The 16127-nt window shown below is 36.6% G+C and overlaps 1 protein-coding gene across 6 annotated transcripts in view; it reads right to left on the minus strand.

Annotated features, from left to right (window-relative positions):
• Positions 1–16127, minus strand: part of LOC143178352 (uncharacterized) — a 116053-nt gene that overhangs the window by 57988 nt on the left and 41938 nt on the right. For all 6 annotated transcript variants that reach the window (XM_076376945.1, XM_076376947.1, XM_076376946.1 and 3 more), the window contains exon 6: positions 8959–9442. In XM_076376945.1, the coding sequence (XP_076233060.1) occupies positions 8959–9442 (484 nt within the window). The remainder of the gene's footprint in view (positions 1–8958; positions 9443–16127) is intronic.

Below are 16127 nucleotides of genomic sequence, written 5' to 3' on the forward strand. Positions count from 1 at the left end.
TGACGAGATATAACGACGACCGAGGAGAAAGCGGGACGCTGCCTCTCGGTGGGTCCGCCAATCGCCAAGACTGTTACGCCTCCTCCCTTCGGCTCTCATTGTCGGCGATGCTCTTAAATTCATGTCCCACAGTTCCACCACGACTAGGCTGGTCGACCCCGTTACATCGACGGCGAAGTAGGGAACTAGCCCTCGAGAACTCTTGCTTGGGTGCCTAGTACCTAGGGTTGGGAGCTAGGTCTTGCTTTGTAATATACGGGGTGCGCCGAAAATCGTGGTAGGAATTAAAAAGGGGTGATTTCTAGTGGTGAAATAAGTCGAAAATATGGAGTGACAGCTTTCGATGGGGGGCTTCGTCTTTGATAAAATTGACTGACTTTCTGTTAAGTCTGAGTGTACTTGGGAAGTAACGAGAGTCGGTTGAAGGGAGGTTCTTGCAATTAGCTACTCTGGGAAGTATTTGAAAACAATGTCATGATTTGTAGCAAGATCTTGGTTTGCTTCTTGCTATTCTTGTTACGTCTAATTAGATTTGAGTTATCAATTAGTTTATATTACTGTTTTCATATTATACTGGGTTGTTTTTAGAGATATGAAAAACTTTGTTAACAAGAGTTCTATGGTTTGAAGCTACGACATGACAGTAATCATTTTTTTGTAGGTGGAGGAATTTTGGAGATTTTAAGGTCATCTTTATTTTTATCTGTTATTGAATGACCTTACACTGTAGGTCGTTGGAATCGTCAGGAATAGAAAAGTATAGAAAAATCTTACAAGTAATTTTTTCCCAAAAAAAAAACAGCACTACATAAACAGCACTACAGTTTCAATAAAAATAATTGTTGGGCCAGTTTGTTACCTTCAAAACCCATTTCTCTGTCCACTGTACCCAGAGGCTACAGAAACAAATTTGTCCCACAAAATATGTTACGAAAAATACGAGGAGCTGAAGAAAAACAAAAACTCATCTCAATTTAGTTCCCATTGAAGATTTTACATAGAAGAAGTTATTTTTGTCATGAGGGGATTAGATCAGACATTTTGCAATACAATATAAATCCCAACTATCTGTAAACAAAATTAACACGAATACTAAAAAAGGTAATGTGAAGGATCAAATGCATTACTAAGAAACAAAATCTGAAATATTGTAATGAACCACAGAACCAAAAAACCGTCAAAAAATTGCAAAGTATTAAAGACACATGTTCTCTAAAAACTGACTAAAAAAGCCCAGAGTTTCGGCTCTGCATAAATCCTTCATGATCCCACCGTGATTGCACGAGTCCCAAGTCGCGTAACCTACGTGGAAACTTCTTGTTTAGTTCGAAAGAACACTCATACTCGCCGACAGAACTTTCCAGTGAGACATCGGTGCCTGGGGAGTCCTGATCGCGAACTCCCCTCCATTGGCGCGGCTGGCGAAATATGGAAAAGAGGCATCGAATCTCGTATACACGTGGATAACACCGTGTTTCTGCTATAATCGTGATGCACGTCAACACGTCGGCCGAGGTTGAAAGATAAGCATCGGGGGACCGGAAAAAGTCCCTGTTCTCTTCGATAAGAGAGTCTCGAATCGCTGCGTACTGATCGAGGTGTCTCCGCGAGATTCGAGCTCGGAGCCACAGGCAAAGAGTTAAGGCGCGTGTAAAATGTAAATGCTATGTATCTCTCGATTATCTACCGCGGAGACTTTGACATACCAAAAGTTCGCGCGTACCCGACGATATGAATTATACAAGCTCGTCGGCTTACACATTGTGTTGACCTTGTTGCATTGGATATCGTCTGTTCGCTGGACAGTTGCTCGACCGAACACGATATCGACTTGGTGTGTTGGAAAATGTACGCGTGGCTAGTGAAACAGCTATCTGAATGCGAAAAAATATATTTTGTTTTACAATAGAAGTATATGAATATCTGAAAACAAATTGGATTATTCACTACTGAAACTTCTTTTCATTGTTTTGCTTTGAAATTAACTATTTAACTAAAGAGAAGAGAAGATTCTGAAAATGTATTATAAGTGCTTTAGCTTTATATTACATTATGTAAATTTATCGTGTATTGTAGTTGTCTTGAGAGTTTTTAAGAGAACGTTTAAGGTATTAACTGTTCGCTGATACGTAATCACTTGAAAATTTTTGATTACAGAGACAAAATATTCAATACCATTTTATTTAGAATAATAAAATTACTACTAACGAGACTGGGAAACATTTTTGTGGGAATGGTTCAATACTACGTGTAGTCTATATATAGTCTATAGACATTAATTTTTGCCAGTTATCGAAGAACTGAATATAGCAGTAACCATAAATTGTCTGTGAACTTTTGACCTCGGTGTAACCAAAAGGTACTTTCCACTCGAAAAACTAAGATAACTACCTACACTAAAAAATTGGCAATTCCTGAGAAAATTGACTCGAAACTAATCAAAGTTTTTCACTTTTCCACTTTTCAAAAGTAAAATATGTCATTCTTGGATAAACTCTATGATGGGTAAAACAATTCGACGTCAATATTATCGTTCACTATAAAACAAAACGTGAGCCAACAAGTGGCATTTGAATACCTTAGAATTTAGAGATTGCAAACTTCTGTGTAAAAATTGTTTCATTAAAAATGCTTTTTATAAGCAGATAACATTGCACACAAAGATCTTTAAAGATTTAGGAACTTAATGGCACTAAAAATTACATAATCAAAAGTGGTACAATGTTTGATTTTTTCTCAATCAGGCAGCCTTTTGAGAACATTGTACGAGGTACCTATAGAAGAGCTTATACACGTGTGCCAGTTCGTGTGGCGTGACCCCATAAAAGGGGAAAAGTCACAGTGGGATATACGGGCTACGATTTTTCCTGCATTATTGCGACGTAGCTTGGGAACTGAAGCTGAAGGGAGTCGTGGGACGTCTGCGCGTAGGTACAGATAATAATACAGGCAACGACTTGTTATTCTATGGCTCTGCACGTGAAATGTTGGCCTATGTAAGCTATTATTCGGGGATGGATACTGTTTTGATCAAATTATTTGGAGAAGTTATTTTCTGTTTTACTGAATATAGAAATTGTAGATTTGATGCTGGTATCTGTGTCTGATAGTGGATCTTTGTGTAGTATTTGTTGACTAGATGACACCAAGTAAACACGTTTAGTATCGAATTTAGAAATTAATAAACAGCTTTGGTACTGAAATCGCAAATCAGTTCTTTGATGGAAACTTTTGACACGAAATTCAATCGCAGCACCTTTTGGTTACTTAAGAATGAAAAATGACGAACAATGATTAAGATAATTAGACTGCATAGTGCAAACATGAAAACTTGCAATAGAGTAATTACAGAGGTGTTCAGTTATAATTACACGCTTTTCTGATCCTCACGCGCAACTGTTTGTGAGGAAACAAGCGCAACTGTTTCATGAATTGTTGTAATCAGAAAATAAAAGCATGTGAAAAGGCCTTCAAAATTTTATTACTGATTGTTATGTTTAAATATTGGAATATCTAACAATTTGAATGTTATTGAAAATTTAGGTCAGAAATTGTTTGCCCCGAGGAAATAAAAGAAATGGTTGAAGCTGAGAGGAATTCATAACCAGACATTTCTACATAATATATTGCTAATCATAGTAAACACTAATTGAACAATCTCACTTGTAATCAATATTATCGGCCTTCCAAGGGTCATGAAAATTTTACACGTAAATCCTTGAAACTTAGATATTAAATTGCATTCTCTGTGTAGTGAACAGGTATTACATAATATCAGTTATTTAATTCCTATCTATCTAGTGAATTTGTGAAAATTAGTTTTATGATATAACAAAAGTATACAAATTATTATTTATACAATTAGTAGTATTATATTATAACTAATATTATTATTTTGACAATTATTACTATACAAGAATAGTATTTAATTTAGTTTACTAGCTAACTAGTTAAGCAAATGATTATTTTTAGAATTTTTTTGTTATTTAAGTTATAAAATCTAGCGATATTATTTTCACTTCGTCTATGTAGTATAATATTTATTATTCTTTGGTTTCCATTACGATAGCCAATAGGAATTCTAGAAAAATACTTATACAACAATTATAATAATAATAATGAATTTTATTGTTAGACAACCACGAGAAGTTTCATATACTGAATCTACGAAGGTTAAAGGAGGTCGAGGAGTAAGAGATTCTAGAGTAAAGAATCTGCAAGTGAAGACATCGCAGACGTTTCAACGTCATCAATATTCTATTAAATGGAATCTAGACCAGCATGATATGTGGCACAATCAAACAGGGAGTAATTTCTCGTGTAAAAATAATTGGAACTCATGGAATAAATTTCCTTTGTAAGGAACATACATATGCTTGTACACATGTACCATTAAAAAAGACACACTTTGGAGATTACCTGCATACACGTGTGTTCGCTTAACCCTGAAGTTAATGACTTGACTTATACATTACAATTCTAGGATACATTTCTATTTATAAACTGAATCTGAATTTTATCAGATGTTCTTAGTTGGCGAACAAAGATCTTTCATTCAACAGAATCTCAGAAAGAAAGTTCAGCAGACTCCGATTAGGAGATGCGATTAAAATCTGTGTATAGTTACCACAGCAGCGCAAAATTCAACGTGGTGTTTCTTGTTAGTACATACTCTAAAGTATTTATTTATTAATCATTTTTCTTTGGGTAAGTAGATATTCATTTAGAAGGAACGTTTTGAATAATTACCTTCAATAAATATCATTTTGAAATAATTTAAAGAATATTTAACTCCGGTTACTTGTGCTATTATCTAATGCATTATATAACAATCTTGCAAGAGTTACTTGAATAGATTAGTCGAATAAATAGACAGTATTATTTCGTCACGAATAGCAAGTAGTTATTATTCAGATTATGTAAGATGACAAAGAAATTAATTAATTCGAGTAATAGAGTATTTACTCACTATAAGTTCAATATCATTTTTATTGTTTCCTGAAATTACTGTTCCATTTTCTCCTATGCTAGCTTGACTTCTGGCAAGGCAAACACGAGACGACGATGCAATTATTGACCCCAGAAACGTGCAACACTCAAGTTCATTGCTGCTAAGGAGTCGCGAGACTATAACGTGTAATCTCTACACTCAAAATCATATTGCAAATTTCGCAACTCCCCTCACCTTCAATCTCAATATTATGTATACGCTGTCACCCATAAGTCAAATAAACTCAAGTAGTTTCCATATGCTGATTCACAATATTACCATACAGAAGCAAAAAGGATAAAATCTCGAAATAAAAACAATATGCATTCATTCATTCCTTGTTAACAATCTATGAGAGAGGTTCACAATATTGAAAATAATTTGAGAAAACGTATATCGAATAACGAAACAGTATACCAGAATCCAAATTAATCACGAATGAAAGTAAAATAAATATATATATTTTTTTGTGACAATCCAATGACAACAGCAATCAGTTTCCTCAATTTTTATTTTCCCAACTTTCCCACGCATAAAAATCATTCGAAACTCCGCCAATTGAACTTGAAAACCATCGGCCAATTATTTCGCGCAGATAGTGCGGCTTAATCGAAATCGCCGTGAACCGCGTAAAATTCAATTTTCATCGCGGCGTGGCTGCAAGAAAGTAAATTGATTTCTCCCACTCGCTAGACGGTGTGAATTAAATCGGCTGAACGCGTGGATGAGCCGAAAGATTCACGGAGCGAAATCTATGAAAAGCCACGTCATCCACGTGAAAGTAGGTTTCTACGGTGCTCCTAGATCTTCTCGAAGAGATGCCATCGGCATCGACTTGACAGGCTCACGGAAATTCGCAAAGAAGGATCGACGGTATCGGGCAACTATAATTTTCGCTTCAGCGATACTGTCGATCAATCGCGCTAAAAGGAACCATCGTGTCAAAGTGACTTCCTGCCTATGATGCTGCGGCGTCCCTTTAAAGTCTGGGACTTGGCTGTGCGTTATCTAGCGCAGAACTTTCGTCGAATTGTGGCTCGAATCAAGGAGACAATCGGGGATTAAATGGAGTTAAGATATTATTTCAAGGCAGTGCTTTGTGAAATTGAATTCATGGAAGAATATACTTCGAGGAAAAGTAAGTTTAGATGTTTTGAAGATTAGACGTCACCTGTGTATGAATGCTGGTATTATTTGCAGAATGTTATTGATTCTCAAATTGATCTATACACATTGTTCATTTTACACATTAAAGCTTCAGTCAATATAAATTTGTGCACTTACCATGCTAGTTAAGGATCAATGCTATTATTGTTCGTGTCACTGCAAGTGATATTAATTATGAATAATGCTACTATTTATGTTATATTAATAGTATTCACAATTTTCGATGAAGATTCCCTAGAAAATAGCACTAGAAACTGAGTAAAATAATAAATAAAAAATGAATCTTGTGAATCTAATACTTATAAGCTGAAAATTTAACTAAAATATTATTTCTAACTTTATTTTCTATGCTAAATAGTTTTTAGCCAAATGTATCTATACATACATATTTATATTTTACAATAATTCTTCTCAAAAGTTTGTATAACTTGTCCCAGAAATTGCATTCTACACATTTCACTTATCCTCCATCTATCCAGTATTTTCTACACTATTCATTTCAATAGAAATTATTTGAAGTAACAAACAAATTAAAACAAGTTTTATTTAAAATTAAGATCCTGAACATATTCTAATAACATTCCCAGTGAGCACAACGTTCCCAACAAAATACTAAAATATTCACAAATAATCACAAATAGAGAATTTACATAATTGACGACGACTGACCTCTATCTTCGCTCTATCTACAATTATTCCACGTACCTAATTTTAAACTTTTGTACTTAACTATTTGCTTCGAGTGACACACATGACTGAACATTCCTTCAGAGTTAAAAGAATCCCATTGTACTGACTGTTTTCAACGGTTGGGGTGATACGGAAATCGGAGCCGCGTCAGATCATTTAATCGGCAAATGTCAAAGGTGAAATCACATATTGTATTGTAATCCGAAAGTTCCAGTGGCGTAAGATATGCTTTAAAATGTTGGAATATACATCAACGTGAGGGCTTATATCTCTGATGCGTACATGTGGATAAAATTAATAGAAATCATTCGAAGAAGTTCTATATAAAATGATCATACATATGGTATAGTATTTTCCTACAGTTCAAGTGGACATCCCTGTTAAGAGGATAATTTTTTGCAAGCCAGTGAATTTTTCTTCTCGAAAGCTGAAGAATACCTCATCACATCTTCCAATTACGAAATTCTCAAGTGTAATTAAATTCAATGAATCTGGAATTTGGGTCATTTTTTAACTGAGAATACCATTAATAGATGAAAATGTTATATTTCGCACTAGATTTACTAAGGAAGCCAAAATAGCGTGTTAAAAACAATATTTGGAATAATAGTTTATTTAAAATTCTTGATTATATTTATTTTGGAACTAAGATCATATGATTTAATGATTTAAGATCAAAAAGAATAATTTATCTTAAATATTTCGTGAATTTCTCAAATTTTTATCCAGAAAATGAACATTAATAGTGTAAAAATAATAAAAATTGCCTCATACTTAGAGCAAATACAAAAATTCGATTAAAATGATTATTAATCTTGTATTTTATTTTATATTTATTTTCAAATACTTATATTTCAACAATGCTCAGACTAAGCAGAAAGTACTAACCAACATGTAAGTGCAGGTAATTGAATAAAACTCTAACTCATTCCAAGATAAAATATTCCCCATAAGTGACAATACTCATAAAATGATCCAGCACTTCGCAATATAATTCCGCAAAGCAGTCGGTTGAGCAAGTCTCCAGCAGACGGTTATCTAACACAGATAAATATCCCTATCTACTCGATCTACCCAGAAGATATACCAACAGTTATCAATCCTGTATTAAAATCTATCAAACAGGAAATGAACAGCGTCAGCTGCAGAAAGTAGGAAAAGAAACCTGAAAAGCAACACGTTCGATCGAACACTGATCGCGACGAAGACCTCATTCGGCTTCCCGACCAGCTCCTTATAATTTATTCTGCCATCTGTGCTAACGTCCCACACAGTGCCTCTTAAGTCTACAAACCCGAGTTCAATACTTAACTCGACCGTTGAGAACGAAACCTCATCGCCGATGCTACACCCTCGATACGCTATCAAACCATCGCACCATATTATCCATACCATTTCCAGCAGCAGAGACCATCTCCCGAGCGCACTGTCGCAGTCCATCGCCAGCCACTGTTAGCACCGTACTCATCAAACCTAATCAAATTGACGATTCGAGGAGCCTAGATCGCACAATTATCACCGTCGATGTAAATAGCTCGCGAGAAACGACACGCATCGCGACGCTTGGCGTTCACTGATAAACGTCTGATAAACGTTCACCTGATTAACGCTACTCATTGCCAGACGCAGGAAGGGAGGGCAGTGCTGACCATATGCTGGCAAGGCGACCCGTGGGACATCTAAACCCACCTCCTCATAACCATTAAATCTCCTCGATACTCAACTCAAAGAAACTCAAAGAAACTCAAAGAAATTCAGAGGAACTCAAAGCAGTCTCAACGCTACACCCAAGACACCTACTCCTCTCCTCAGAGGAGCCTCAATCCAAAGCATTGTCCCACAACCCACTGCAGCACAATGCTTCCCAATCTCACCATACAACATATCACACTCCGCAACTTCTCCCTAAATCTCCCTCGTCTCCGTGACACATTAGACAACGCATTACTTAACAGATAACACCCGAGTTTCATCTGCTCCCAAACAGTACCCCACATCCCATCCCTCCCAGGAGACCTGGCTCTCCGCGGATCGACCGTCCAAGTCACGCAGAGCGCGACCCAGACCCAGGAGTACGGTACGAGGACAGATCTGAAGGTAGAGGGACTCACCTTGACGAAATGCAGGTTCTCCTTGTCGAGGAGGAACTCCATGGATTTGTGTGGCCGTTGGTTGATGGTGGACGCGGCGTCGTCGTCGCGGGGGCTCCTATGGGAAGCGGCGACGGGCGACTGGGGTACGTGGAGGGCGTGCTCTGGCCTCGCTCGCGGGGCGGCCGAGGTGTGGTTCAGATTGAGCAGGCTCCTGGTCTTCTTGCCGGCGGCGTTCGCAGAGGCAGTGGTCGTCGTCGACGGCACGGCCTCGTCGAGGTCGGTCTCGAGCAGGCCGACCGGGCGCTCCTGGGCGGCCTGCATCGTGCGGGCTTTCGCCATCTCGATGGCCGCCGGATTTCCAAGGTCCGTGGCCGCGCGTCGGCGCGACGAAGACGCCGCCGCCGCCGACGCACCCGTCGACGGTCTCGAGCCCAGCGCCCCGACGCGGGGCGGCTGTGGAGGCAGGGGCGGCTTGCTGGACACTGGCGCCCTCCCGTTTGCGCTGAAAAAATCAGCTTCGTGAGCACTGCTGGCTGGTCAGGGTTTCAATCGTCTACCCAATGCCTCGTTCAGATGGGGCGACTTGAATTCAGGGAGACAAGTTTCAGAGACTTGGGCAAATTCGTCAAGCGTTGCTTGATTTCACGTGGCTACGATTCGGTTGAGCTTACTTGAAGCAGTGGGTAGCTAAAATGGCGTCGAAGGAGGTTAATAGGATTTTTGTTAGATTCGGAGTTCACGCAATAGAGATTTGTATTGTTAAAGATTAATGTGTTGTGTTTGATGTCAAGGAAAGTTGGAGAACCTAAATTTGATTTAAAGCTTGAAAAGTTATTTTATTCAAGTTTTACTTGTACAGGATGTCCATGTTGAAGCAGTTTGCTTAAATGTCTCCACTGTTTTTAATGACACGAAAATTGTCCATGTTACAATTTGAATGGTTTCGAAGGAGAAATATTAGAAAAGAACAATCTTTTGTGTTGGATCATTTATTTTAATTTTTTAAAATTTCGTGTTATTAAAAACAGAGGAAATATTTAAGTGGCCTGTTTTAGCATGGGCACCCTCTATATTAGATACATTTGAAGTTAAGAAAAATTAAAGGAACTAAACTTCATTTAAACTAGAAATGGCATGCTGGGGTCTTTCATGACCCCAGAAAAATACCTATTTCTGTTACTATACCACAAAATAGTTGCAAATAAAAACGTTCTTTCATATTTTTATTATTTCAATTTTTTGGTCTTCATTTATACACCTAGACGTATTTCAGTAAATTTTTATACATTCTTTTACATGTAAATAATGTGTAAAAATCATGCTAATATTGAAAGACCCTGTGTGTCACGTGGCAAGTCCAAAAAAGTGTGCCATTTCAGGATTGATGAAAGAATATTTCAAGTCAAGTAAAATAACAAGTTCACATTGGTAAAGTAGTTTCAAGTAACTAGAAGCCAAGAAACTTAACTAATAAGAACCAGCACAGAAACTTGAAATTATATTTCAAGAACAATATTCTAAATAACATGTTCATATCGATAAAGTGATTTCAAATTGCACTATTCCAGAAATTTATTTCTGAATTCACATTTATATAATCCTTGTTCACCCTATCAGCATGCTATCTCACAAAATCTCAGTAAATTTTAATGCACAAGTTTCAGCGACATAAGTAATGGTATTGCAAATATATCATAAGATTAGTAACTTTGTCATTCACAAAAATCCACGAATAGAGTAAGTAACAATGTTTCATGTGACTCGTATCATTTTACATATTGTTTACATTGCGCGTTTTTATTCACCGTTATTTATAACAAAGTTTGTCGATGTATATTTTAATGCAATTGCTCACTTAGTTACGTAGTAGATCGTGATAGCTGCCAACGTGTGAGTAGGTTCAGTAGCCTTGTGCAAAATTAGTGTGGATAGAAATTTGTCATTCGTAGACGATGTCTGTTACTAGTCCTTGGTTTGTATTTAAATATATTTTAATTTTTAAACGTTCAATTGATGTACGAATATCATCATTGAATAAAAGACAATTAACAAAACATGACTTTGTTAAAAACAGTAGACAGATTCTCACATACTATGATTTTCCTGATGAATGATTCACGTACATTTGTAATCTAAATTTATAATTTATTGCAGATACATTCAATGACTTCTAGTATGCAATTTAATGTCTGCTAAAGTCAAACTTCAATGAATGATTTCTGACCTACAATAAAATTCAAGGCTGTCTCAACCAGCTATTTTAAATAAACCCCGGAAGTATTAAACTCACTTATAGAAACATAGCCTTGAATGATCTCATATGTCTCCTTATAAGTTAAGAGAAAAGCATAATAACAATATTTCTTTTTAAAAGTAAGATAAAGAAGAAAATGTTTTATGTTTCACGTATTACTATACAAATATACTTTAATGTTAGTAAAATTTATAACAATGTTAGTACAATTTTCCCAGGTCTGACTCAAAATACATGATCTTCGATGACAAGTGTCAGAAATTTTAAATAGTAATTCCACGTGTCAAAATAAATAAAAAATCGGGACCACTAAAGTTGTGTTACAAGTTTCCTTTCAGAATTCTTAATAGTTAAAGATACGCTTAAAATACCTGCACAAGAAATGTGTCTGACTCGACTTATTCTACTGACACTGCTGCATCTAACCTGACTACTGTACATAGACAGTATAAAAAACCTCAAGATAAACAACAGAACCTCCAGCACTTTTCCAACAACTGATGACTCTGACCCAATGCTTTAAACGCAATATTGTGTTCTTAATTTTGTTTCTATCTTACCACATAAAATGACCTCCCAAAATTTCTAACACCTGTTGTGGTACATCCTCTATAACATGTATAGTAACTCGTTACTATAAAACGAAGGATTAAACGGCGATAATTCATTCAACAGTAAGCGTGCATCACACCGACGCCTCTCCATGTAACACTTTCTCGCCCCTCGTCTGCGTTTTGCTCCCATTGGTTTCTGAACCTCGTCAGCGCAGATTCCCAAGCAATATGCATAGACAAATTTCCCTGTTGTAGTGAATTCGTAGCAGTTTCACGCGATTCGGCCATCAATCACGCAGCGGCTCCCGTTACGCGGCGAAGGAAACGCGGAAGCGAGTGCGCAATAACGTACCCTTGCCTTTCAGACTGAACATCTAAATAATCAAGGGTCACTATCCCCTGTCCGCCAAACGAGGCGTTCCAGCTTCAACGACGATCGCTCGACCAAGGGAATCGCTGGAGAAGATTATACCTTAACGTTGTGCTTCGTTTGGAAATGTGCTTCACGGTTGAACAGTGGAGCTGGTAATTGGATAAGCGCCTGCCACGGCTTAATTGGGGTCTGACGAAGGCCAAGGAAACACCTGGAGCTGTGGGATAATTAGCAGCCATGGCGAGGACAATTGCGACCGGTAGATCGGAAGAAAGTTTCGAGATGGTTTGCATCTCTGCTGGTGAATTGTTCGCTTTTGATTTGGTGTCTGAGTTCTGAGGGTGGTGGAGGAGACTCGAAAGAGTCTGAGAAGAGCTTAATCAGGGAAAGCATGCCACTCCTGTTCAAAAGTGTTAGAATATCTTCCATTTTCATTAGACTTTCACTTTGTAATATGAAGTATAAACTGCAGCATCGTAAGTCATTATTTGAAAAAGTTGTAAGGATTTTTAAGACTGTTTACTATTTGGACTTCAGAAAGTTGGGGTTTTTAGAGGATTATTAATAATATTCTGTAATACATCGTACCACCTCAATAATGTTTTTCAATGATAATGTTAGTCATGAATAAGACTGAAATTATTAGAAATGTTATTAAAACTGAAATTGAAGAATATTGGGACAATAATTTTGGAGAGTAGTAGCGATAAAAGCGGGATCACAGCGAGGTTATTTTATAGCACAGTATAATCTTCTAGATAGAGCAAATTTTTTATTCAAGTGGTTGAGACGATTAAGTTATGATGTGTTTCGGGAAATATGAATGTAGGAGTTGATTCTGTTAATTTTTTTGTAGTCTTTGCTTATGTTAGTGAGCTTTTAATCGTGAGACTTAGTTTCAATATAATTTCAAAATACAGAAAGTTATATAGTTTATGGTAAATATTGAGAGAAATATAATTCTTGGTAAAAAAATAATATACGTGTTTCTAAACAGCTTTAATCTTTGAAACTAATAATTCTCATCCTCATCTTTTATACCTCATTTGAAACTTAATATTTCGTGCATTCATCAACCACCCTCGTCTAATTCCTCAAGCATCCCATCGAGTCTTCAGCACACGAAATACCCTATACATTTGACACGTGTCAAACACTCCTTTTTACTTCGTACAAAACAGCAAAATGTCCATCACTGTTACGATGGCAAGGAGTGTGCTTCGCAGAGGTCACTTTCCCGAGAAAGAATCGACGGTTGAATTTTTACAGACGAAGATTCCGACGTTTAAGTGCGCACTTAAGTCTTTGGAGCGAGGAACGTCTGCGGTTGGTCGTACCGTCGCGCAGGATGGAGTGGGTGCTTAAAGTCAGACAGATCCGAATCGAACGATCGCCTCAATTGCTCTCAATCGCCCGCCTCTACCTTTCTTTTTATTCCTCGACGCAGTGGAAAAATCAAATCATGCGTCGTTACGCGCGTCGGGCTCATTCCGCGTCGTTCCTCGAGATTAACTTCTTTGGGAACATGGCAGACGAACCACTCAGACATCAGATCGATCGATGTCTTCTTCTTCTAATTTTCGAAATCAAGAAACCCATGTGCTACACAGATTCATGGGGACGTGACACAAGAATGCCAATAAACTCATTTTATCTTGTTGTTAATTATAATAATATATGCATATCTTTGAATATAGTTTAATAAAATTGTGTGTAATTCTCAGCACAAGGAGTTCATAAATCTTTATTCTGAAGACTGAATCATTTGTGATGGCAAATCAAATGAATTGTTATTACTAATTAAATTTTCCTTATATTAATAATTTTTGTTTAAAATTAAGTATCCATTGCAGATAAAAACTATATACGTATGAAGCTAGATACATCATTAAGGAAATAATATATTATATCGAATAAGTGGATATATTCGTTACAGACTAGCCACAATTGCTCTAATTACCCGTAATTATTCATTTTCCCTCACTCTAGTCTTTCAGAAAACAAATATGACTCATTAACGCATGAATGAGCTTAATTTACCTATTACACGATAAAAATTCATTCCTTTCATAGAATCACGAGTTTATAGTGAATAAATATCTACTATATTTGACAGAAAAATTACTCAACTTTTTCCAACAGTAATTTTGTCTCCAACGAAATGAATCCAACTTTGACAAGTGCACACTACAAAAATCCATAAGGCTGTTAATTTCGCATACATAACGCAATGTTTTCGTGGTAATCGTACAAAATTAGCATTTGACTTTCTTTCCTCTTATCAGATCGATCGATACGGACAGAAATATCGCGGCAGATGCTGCAACGGGACGGCCAGTCATTAACGAGACACTTTTCCATCGATCAGCCGCACAGGCAGACCTTTCATTAAACGACCAGAAAGGAAGACGTTCAAAGATCCCCCAGGAGCTGTGGTTTATTACCAACCCTCCACGAATAGATCTTATTATGTCCAAGCTGAGTAGCTTTGAGATACAAGGAAGCGGGCACCGATACCCTCGCGAGATGTTACAGAACGCTTCGATAATCTTTGATTTATTATGTCTCGCGATGTTTAAGCGGAATTCGATTTAGATTATGCGCTCGGTTAGCCGTCACTGTGCATCCTGAATACCATTCGTTATGCACTGAGCAATTCTGTTTTATGTGATGCTCTGGAGATACTCTGGGCTGTCTGGCAATGGTAGCCCTTTGAAGAAAGTGGAGTTTTCTCTTTTAGCTAGTATGAAGAGATTATCTTCGGAATTATGTCTTTCTAATTTACGCGTGTTTTGCGCTTAGGTTCTGTCTATTTGTGACTTTATAGAAATTTCTAGGGAGTTAACTAGCTAGAATTAAAACTAGCTAGTATGAGGAAAAGAACAATGATCCTTCTGATGTCAATCTTTAGAGTAGCCTAAGTCTGTGGATATAATCTTGCTCCAGTATTCCTAGAAAGAGGATATCGGGATGAAAAATGGTCAGTTCAAGCCTATCTGATAATCTCTGACTCTCGTAATCAAAGAGTGTTTGAGATTTATCTTGCTCCACTATGTTATTTACCATGATGGCTATATTAAAGTGGAATCACTGAGGAGGGATTCTAAAATATATGTTTGAATTATAATTATGTGTTGGAAAAAAAATAGTGATGATCGAATCATTAGTAATCCTACATTGAGTTTCAATTTAGTATTGAATGACTTAACATGAATAGAAATAGTACGAATACTAAACTATCAGTAGTATTTACTGGTTCGAATACTTATGAGATATAATTTTAAGGTTTGAAGATTCGAAATGATTAGTTTTATAAAAATAAGAAGAAAATGAAGAGGATTATCTCACTTAAAAATCATAACTATTACCAGACATCTCTGTATACCATCAAAATTGTAGACACAGATCTTATTTAAAATACAATAAATTACAAAGAAAGACCATAGAAGACCATAGTGAAAATAAAAACATTGCATCGCAAAGATTCGCATAACTCAGTCTATCCCTCGAGTTTTATTCTTGCAGCATAGTCTGAGGTCATATTTATAAACGCGGCTGAAACAATAATGGAGAATCGTCGAGTACCTTCTCTAAAATTAGGAGAAGCTTTCGAAATCGTCGCGCAATCCTGAAAATGCTTTGGAAAAACTCTCTGGAAATGCTCCATCTCTCGATGATAAAAGAAGAAACACTATAAAGCAGACTTAAAAGCTTTAATTCGAAAAACCGTTTCGCTTTTATGTTTACAATGTACCATTTGTATTGTCAAGAAACCAATACATACCGGAAATTGATAAAATTCTTTGAAAAATTTGTGACAAAAATAACTTTTAAGCAATTGTGATCCTGGTATTAGTGGCAAAGGACTTATTTAATGAATTTTGTTTTAAATTTAATTTTATCTTCAACTATCTTCAATGTAAGCTCTAAATTATACAATTCTAAAGAATTTGTTGAATTTATTGACCTCTTTTCACTGTATAAAAGGAAATAGCTAATTTTGATT

Source organism: Calliopsis andreniformis, chromosome 4 (genome assembly GCF_051401765.1).
Source record: "Calliopsis andreniformis isolate RMS-2024a chromosome 4, iyCalAndr_principal, whole genome shotgun sequence".
Lineage (NCBI taxonomy): Eukaryota > Metazoa > Arthropoda > Insecta > Hymenoptera > Andrenidae > Calliopsis > Calliopsis andreniformis.